Genomic DNA, 7,945 nt, shown 5'->3' with positions numbered 1-7,945 from the left:
CAATGGTTTTGAGGGTAAAAAAATCACTTGAGGGAGCTTTTTAAGAGTCCTAGGATCCACACTAGGGGTTGCAATTGAGTAGATCTCAATCGTAGGGATAGGGCCCAATTATGTACAGTTTTTAAAAAGCTCTTCAGACGACTGTGATAGTCACCTAGGTTTGGGGAACATTCATCTGTTACACGCTAGTTTTATAGAAAAGGAACAGGCCTAGACATGTTCAGTTATTTGGCCAATGTAATTATGTTAGGTGAGGTAAGCAATAAGAAACTACAGGGAAAGAGGGGTGAGTCTCAGGGGGAGGAAGGACGATGATAAAGTGATGTCTAAGGAAAATAGATTCGGAAGAGAAGTGTGAACCAAGGGGCTGATTAGATGGGTGTGACAGTAATCCAGGACTAACTGAGGCATTGTGGTGACAGGAAAGGAGAGCAAATAGTTCCTTTAAAGCCCCATTTGGTGCTCCTTGTTTTTTTACCACATCATCTGGCTTGGGGGACGGAAGGTGGTAATTTTATTGTTGTTCTTGTTTATTTTGTTTTATGATCTGAATCCACATGAAACTATCTCCTCCAGCTTTCCAGGAGCTAGTTGTTGTGAAACTGCAGCACTGTCATACCATACTGCAGCTGTAATACACTAAGCATTGCTACTGAGAGGGGGAAATGGGGTCCTCCAAGCGGTAGCAATAGCATCACCTGGAAACCTGTTAGAAAAGCAGAATCCCGGGCTCTACCCCAGACCGAGAGAATCAGATTCTGTATTTGAATACGATCCCCAGGTACTCTAAAAGCACATTAAAGTTGAGAAGCACTGCTCTAAAGGGCTTGGGCATTCTCTAGAATGAGGGGAACAACATTAAAATAAATAGGAAATAGATAAAGACAAACAATGTACTTTGTAATTTCAAGCGTATGATGGAGCTGCCTTAATGAATTGAGATAGACTTCACACTCTCTGTTAGCCGCTAGGATATACTGTCTGTCAAGTGTAGGCAAAGGAGGAGGTTGCAATGTGGAAAGGTTTGAAAGGACTGGAAACATTTAGAGTTCCAAAGGTCTTTCCTCTACTGGCCTAAGGTAGAGGTCTAAAAGGTTATCATTTTAATTATAGCAAAGAGCACTAAACCCCACTTTACGAGTAAAGAAACTGAGTAACTGTAAGTCAACTTTTTATGGCGCTAGGGTCCTCACTGGTAAAAGTAACTCCAAACAAAAAACAAGAAGGCTCATTGATCACTAAGATTTCTCTCAGCTCTAAAAAGTTTCCATTCTATTTCATTTCTTTTGGTAGAAACTGCCCTTTTCTTCAGTACTTTAAAAAATGTAAATACTCCTTAAGTAGTTATTAACAAGATAGGAACTTTAATTAATACAAACTGGAAGAGAATTCCTGGCCCTGGAAAGAGAGGTAATAATGAAAGAAAAAAAGAAAGAAAGGGAAAAGGGAAGAGAGAAAATACATGCATACATACACTGGAATTCGTGTCTTGCTTTACTTGGTATGTTGTGGCCTATTTTGGTAATAACCTGTTAAAAGTATTTTCCCTTTTTTCTTTTTAACCCATGCTTGCCTGACTCGTATTTAACCGTGTCTCCTCTCCCCACTTTTTTTTTTACACCAAGTAAAGGAAGAATGAGAGCCATCAGATACCAAATCCACCTACTTCTCAGTTTTGCCCCGTGCCTGGGAGAACAGCGGTAGCGTTGAGCCCCCTTGCAGCCCTGGGAGCGCGGGGCTGCTGTTCCTCAGAGTTCTTCCCGCCTGGGTTGGAACACTTCCACAAAACCGATTAGGTAAATTACCCTAATACCTGCTCCTCCTCATGCAAAAGTGCTGTTGCTCTGCTGGTTACCGTGTAAATGTCTGACCGTCCTCAGAGAGCTCAACCCTATTCCCACAGTAGAAGAGGTCCCCAGTCAACTGGCCCCTCCCAAGGAACTCTCCAAGGCTCCGGGATGAGGACGCAGGCGACAGGGTTCCTGACGCAGCCAGAGACTTGCGAAGCCTCAACAGGAATTCCCACTGGCCGCACACCATTAGAGTGAGGAGGCCGAGCACAGAATTCACGTTTTAGGGCACGATCCTGGCTCCTTGGGTAGGGGCAATGGAACCCTAGTATGAAACAACCAACTTGAATTTTCTAAACACCCCCGCCACGAAGGGAGATCCAAGTGAGGGTTCCCAAGTGAAACTTCTCAACAGATCAACTTGAAAGAATTAATTTTCTACTCATAACAGAAGTAAACTCAAAAACAAAGACAAGAATAAAACAAATCAATTTTATTCTCTCCCAATTCTTGCCCAACCACCACATAAACTAGCTTCCAATTTCATATAAAAACGATGCTTAGTTTCTAATTCTAACAAAGTTTTTGTCCCCTCTGGGTGCAGATTTTAGTAGCAGCAAATTTAAACACGGGAGAAGTTGCGCCTATATCAAAAACATCACTTGATAACAGGGATCTACATATAAAAGCCCAATGCAAACAAAGTACTCATCAAATACAGGTTTTCGCTAAGAATCATTTCTGCCCCTGACCCCCCCGCCCTCCCCGGGCCGGTCGTGGTCAGACTTTTCGCAGAGGAGCCGCAAAGCGTCGTCTACGCAGTTTAGTGGGACGGTCCGGGAGGACCACGAGGCATGACTCCCCAGACTGCCTGGATGACGACAGCCAACCCTCATCACAGGCGGCGCAGTTCTCGGGGGATCGGCTCTGCGCTTGGAACGGCTGTCCCGCGGGCTCCCCTCGTTTCTACTCTGGCCCCCATTTCCGTCCTCGCTGCCCCCAGGCCCCATCCCAGCCCACATCTCACGCTCCTCCCTCCCTCCTCCTCCCTCCCCAAAGCACCGGCGGCAGCCCGTACTTGCGCCTCCTCGTCCTCGGTCACCACTCCGACCACCGGGATTTGGCGAGGGCTGCTGGATTTGATCCTGCTGCCCGGTTCCTGGGCCTCAGTCGTGGCGGCGGCCTCTCTTGTTGACATGGCTGCGGCGTGGAGTGAGGGGTGGGAGGCCCTCCTGTCCTACACTGTGCCCGCAGCCGAGGGACCAAAGGGGCCCCGCCAACAAGAAGAGAAGGCCGCCTGAGAGCCGCTAGAGTCGCCAAAGGTCCGGCCGTGGCCTCGGCCACCACGACGCTACCCGCACCGTGCAGCCACAGCCCACCCGCGGACCTCGGCGTCTGCCCGCGGGCCAGTTGTTAACGCAGCCAGTGCGTTGCTAGGGGCGGGGCCAGAGGCTGCAGAAGCGCGGGCTCCTACGGAAAGCCGGGAATCCAAACTACCCGAAAACCTCATTTGCTCCACTACGCTCAAAGTGGGTGGGTTTGCTTGCTCGCCAGAGGAAAGCTGGAGAAGACGACCTCGGTACGTAGCAGTGGAGTGCTACCTTGGCGGAATGTGTGTTTCAGGCTTGGTAGCTTGCGCTGGGCCTTCTTGAAACAGGCATGAGTGAGTGGAGGGATGAGGGGGTGGCTGCGGGATGCATGAGTGGTGGACGATGGATGGATACAGCCTTTTACCTCTTCTCTAGTGGTCCTACCAGACAGTTAAATAAACAAACAAGTCATTGTACACAATGTTAGAAAGTTTTTGAGTCAAATCATTGAATCTAAAGCAGGTTAACCCCTGGAAGCCCCACTTTTCTCATCTGTAAAATAGAATTGCTGTAAAAGGATTGAATAAGATGATAATTTTGTAAAGTGGTGCTTGGCACATAATAAGCACCCAGTAAATGGTCAAGAATATCTTCATCTTTATTATTACTGTGTTATCTAACCATTGTATCCTGAGGTCAAGATTTTAATGGGAAGCTTCTCATGAAAATCATTAGTAGGACAATCATTACAAACACCAAGGCTGTGAAAACTTATTAAAAATCCTTTGAACATTTTAATCTTTTTTTTAACCTCCAGAAATTCTTCAAGATTTAATGTGTTTTTATATCTTCTATAAAATTTAGGGACTTAAAAATTGCACATAACAAACTCCATGAAAATAATGACAATTCACTTTTCAAGGTTTCTCTTCTCTTTTGTAGAATAAGTAGGTTGATCAGTGATTTCTAAGGTTTCTTAACCTTAGTTCAAGCACTGTGTGACATTTCTGGCCCTACAAATTAAAAGAAATGGAAAAACTAGATTGGTCCTGGCAGCACTTGATGTAAATTGTAGCCAAAGAAACCAAGCTTCTCTGAAAGAGTGCTGAGCACTTCCAGGCCCTGTTTCCTCTTTTCTACTCATTCATCCATTTTCTTCATCGCCCATCCTCTGAAACTGCTCTGACTGAGGCCACCTACACTTGTAGTCAAAGTCCATAGACACTTTCCTGTCCTCATCTTGCTGTACTCGTCTATGATATTTTACACTGTTGACCACTCTCCCCTTCTTGAAACTCCCTTGCCTGCACTTTAGCATTCATTTTGTTTTTCTTTTATCCTGACAGCCACTCATTTGTATTTTTAGAGCAACTCTCAGGCTTTTCACCTAGAAGTAGATTCAGTACCTCTAAGGTTGCTATCACCCCAGGAGAGCGCAAAGGGTATGTCAAGTATGTTATTAACATGACCTTAATTGTTGTTGCACATTCCAAGTATAACACATCAAAAAGGGATGGCAACCACTGGGATAAACACAATGGAATCCTGTGAGAATGGAACCCGAAACCAAGATGGTGATGGAGAACTGACACTGGGATGATTTGCTTATCCTTTGTGGCTCATCCTGGCATGTCAGGATGAGGAAAAACTACAGCGAGGAATGGCAAAGGAAAATTTTCCACTTAAGAGCTTGCCTAGGAGATATCGACTGACTACAGTATTGTGTTTCAGCACAGCAGGCGGAAGCTGATAAGGGTCCATAAACCTCAGTGACCCTGGAAAGTCAGACTCTCCTCACTGGACTTAATAGAAAACATTTTCCTGACGAATGAACAACGGGATTTTTATTTTATTTTAACCAATTGTGTACAGACTTAATTCTGTCCTACATCCAGAGTACCAGTTTCCAGTGCTTAATTAGAGTAACTCCCATGAACTCCCCTTTTCTAGTACTTAAAAACCCTTTACTTTCCATCCTCAGTGAAATTCTTCATGGAGTGGGTTCCCTTACCTGGGAAGTTAATAGATCCAAATTTGTAAATTATTTTATCATCTCCAATGGTATTTGTTTTATTCTTTGACAGGTGAGCAAAAGCCAGAATGGAAGTCCTCCAGTATCCCATACTCAAGTCATCTTGAGTGAATTACTTGTAGTTTTACAAAGGTGCCAAGCTTCCTCCTGTGTTACCTTTGCATATGTTGTACATACAACTGCTGTCAGATGTCTAACTCCCTATGAAACTCAGCTCATATGACCTTTTCTAGGAAAGCTTTTTTATATCCTTTGCTGTGTTAGCTGCCACTTTGTCATTCTGTTTTTGTACTCATCACATACTTAATGGTATCTACTGGCTCAGAAGCCCAACCTCTTCCTACTAGACTGAGATTTTTGAAAGCAAGGAGAGTCACTTCCCCAGGTTTGCACTCCAAGCTCTTGGCACAGTATCTAGAGCAGTGTTTCTCAGAACTTAGCGAGCATCAGAATCGTCTGGACGGCTAATTAAAGCAGACGCCTGAGCCCCATCTCCAGAGTTGGATTCAGTAAATCTGAGTGGGGTCCAAGAGTTTGCATGTACAACAAATTCTCCGGTGATGATTCTTCTGGTCTGGTGACCATACCTTGGGACCTCAGTATCTCCATTTTAAGATTCCTGGGTGACTAGTATGCATTAAAATTTGAAAAGCACTGCTCTAGTGTGTGTGGTTTAATTAGTATTGTTCTGGAGTAGTTTTAACAATCTCCATAAAACTGGCTTTCACTAAGTATTCCATTTGTGAATTTTTCATGTCCTTTGTTTTCTTACTGATGATAATATTGGGTGTATTTGTTTTTCTTCTTGTTAGGTGCAACAAGCTTAAGCTTTTTAAAAGCGTTAACTGTTTAAATTAGGTAGTGGATTTATGTTTAATCGTTATTCATTCGTCCTTCCTTAGTACAGAGTTTTGAAGACTGTAAGTTAGGAGCACAGGAGGTATTTTTATGACACCAAGAACACAGAAGGATGTAAAGTGAAATGACCAACTAGTGAAATTGTAAATTATTTCAGCAAAAAGATCAATTAATAGAGAAACAAGAGAAATGAATTATACATAGAGAATAGACATGCTTCAATCTGGTAACAGTTCTGCAGAATTTAACATCTCTAAGTTACAAATTGCAATTTCTTAAAAGTAGCCCTAAAGATTAACCAGAGTTTTGTTAACAACTAACATGTTGACCTATGCACAATTTTTACTTTTAAAAGTAACAAAGAAAGCGAAATATATTTTTAACATAAATAAATGTAATATTAAAAAATAATACTCTTCTGATTTTTTCCTGATTGTTTGCACACTGCCTTATTAACAGTGTTTAGTAAAATTATAATTATTCATTAGCATAAATTAGGAACGTTTCTAATAAGTATTTTAGATTATATACGAATTTGGTAGTCTCTAAACTAATGCCAGATGTTCTAAATGTTCAAGCAAATGTTATTCCTTTCTGAGTCAGAGTAATTTATTTTAAACAGAATTTTTATAGCACATATGAAACATAATTAGAGTATTGTTTTAGTAGGTTAGCTTTAGTAGGGAAATTATGTAACAGAAGAAATAGACATAAAGCTGAAATTTAAGCTACTTTAGTGTTTTAAAAATTCAGGTTGATTGTTACAGAAACAAAGCCTAAAAAAGAAACAAAAGTAATTACCTCTTTCCTACAGAACCATTAATGCAAATTAGGGAGTAATAAGTACATGGGACAGATAACAAAAGTAAAAAACAGCCACCCCTGAAGTCAGCTATTCTAATAAAAAGCAATAATCCAAATTGCAAGTGATTTTTAAATAGGAAGCTGGAGGAGCTATTCATATTTAGTGGAGAAACTAAATGGTAAGAAATGAATTTATAAAGGGCGACTTTTACCTGATCGAAGCTTCAGTTCCATGACATAGGAATATTTCCGTGAAATGAAAATGTTCTCAAGCCTTTAGAATGAAAAACTATTGTGTTTACATGTGGTGGGAGGTTAAAGTGAAGTACCCCCAAGATCTTTATCGTGGAGGACTAATCAGACAAGTTTATTCTAATGACATTAGTTATTCAAGTTCTGTAACTAGACTTATTCCGATTCCATGACCCATGTATTAGTTTGCCAGGACTACCAGAATACCATCGATTGCGTAGCTTATGCAACAGAAATTTTATTTCCTCATAGGCTGGAGGCTAGAAGTCCAAGATCAAGGTGTCCAAGATTGGGTTCATTCTGGGACCTCTCCCCTTGGCTTGTAGATGGCCATCTTCTCCCTTGGTCATCACATCGTCTTCCCTCTGTGTCTTAATCTCCTCTTTGTATTAGGACACCTAGTCATATTGGGTTAGGGCCCACCCATATGACCTCATTTTACCTTCATTACCTCTTTAAAGGCCCTATTTGCAAATACAGTCATTCTGAATTGCTGAGGGTTAGGACTTCAACATATGAATTTTAGGAGGATACAGTTTAGCCATAACAGATCCCAACATCCTTTGGGTTATAATTTGAATTCTTATAAAGAACAGATTCAAGAATAGAATATGCTTAGTTAAGACAATACTGGTATTCTTGCCCATAGGACATTGATAGAAATTACTATTCTGATTTAACAATCTATCACTATATTTGATCCATGTTAATCTGTCCTTGGGAGATGTATTCATACTCAGGGCTCTCAACCAATCTGGATTTTGAGCCTGCAGGGCCCTGTGCTTGACTTTGTCAAAATCATCATTTATTTCATGTTTCATTTTCCATTTGAAGAATCCACTACCAAAATTACTGTGCTAGCTAGCCCTATAGAGCCTGCCCTAAACAAACAAACACTC

The 7,945-nt window shown here is 41.7% G+C and overlaps 1 protein-coding gene across 9 annotated transcripts in view; it reads right to left on the bottom strand.

Annotated features, from left to right (window-relative positions):
• Positions 1–3,264, bottom strand: part of CFAP69 (cilia and flagella associated protein 69) — a 239,241-nt gene extending 235,977 nt beyond the window's left edge. For 8 of the 9 annotated variants that reach the window (XM_070617430.1, XM_070617431.1, XM_070617432.1 and 5 more), the window contains exon 1: positions 2,869–3,264. In XM_070617430.1, coding sequence (XP_070473531.1) covers positions 2,869–2,988 — 120 coding nt within the window. In that variant the 5' untranslated portion in view covers positions 2,989–3,264. The remainder of the gene's footprint in view (positions 1–2,868) is intronic. The other variant, XM_070617434.1, reaches the window with a different exon arrangement.
• Positions 3,265–7,945: the final 4,681 nt, after the last annotated feature.

This window comes from Equus przewalskii, chromosome 4 (genome assembly GCF_037783145.1).
Source record: "Equus przewalskii isolate Varuska chromosome 4, EquPr2, whole genome shotgun sequence".
Taxonomy (NCBI): Eukaryota; Metazoa; Chordata; class Mammalia; order Perissodactyla; family Equidae; genus Equus; species Equus przewalskii.
Note: the sequence above shows the minus strand (reverse complement) of the source record. Positions and strands in the feature narration are given on the sequence as shown.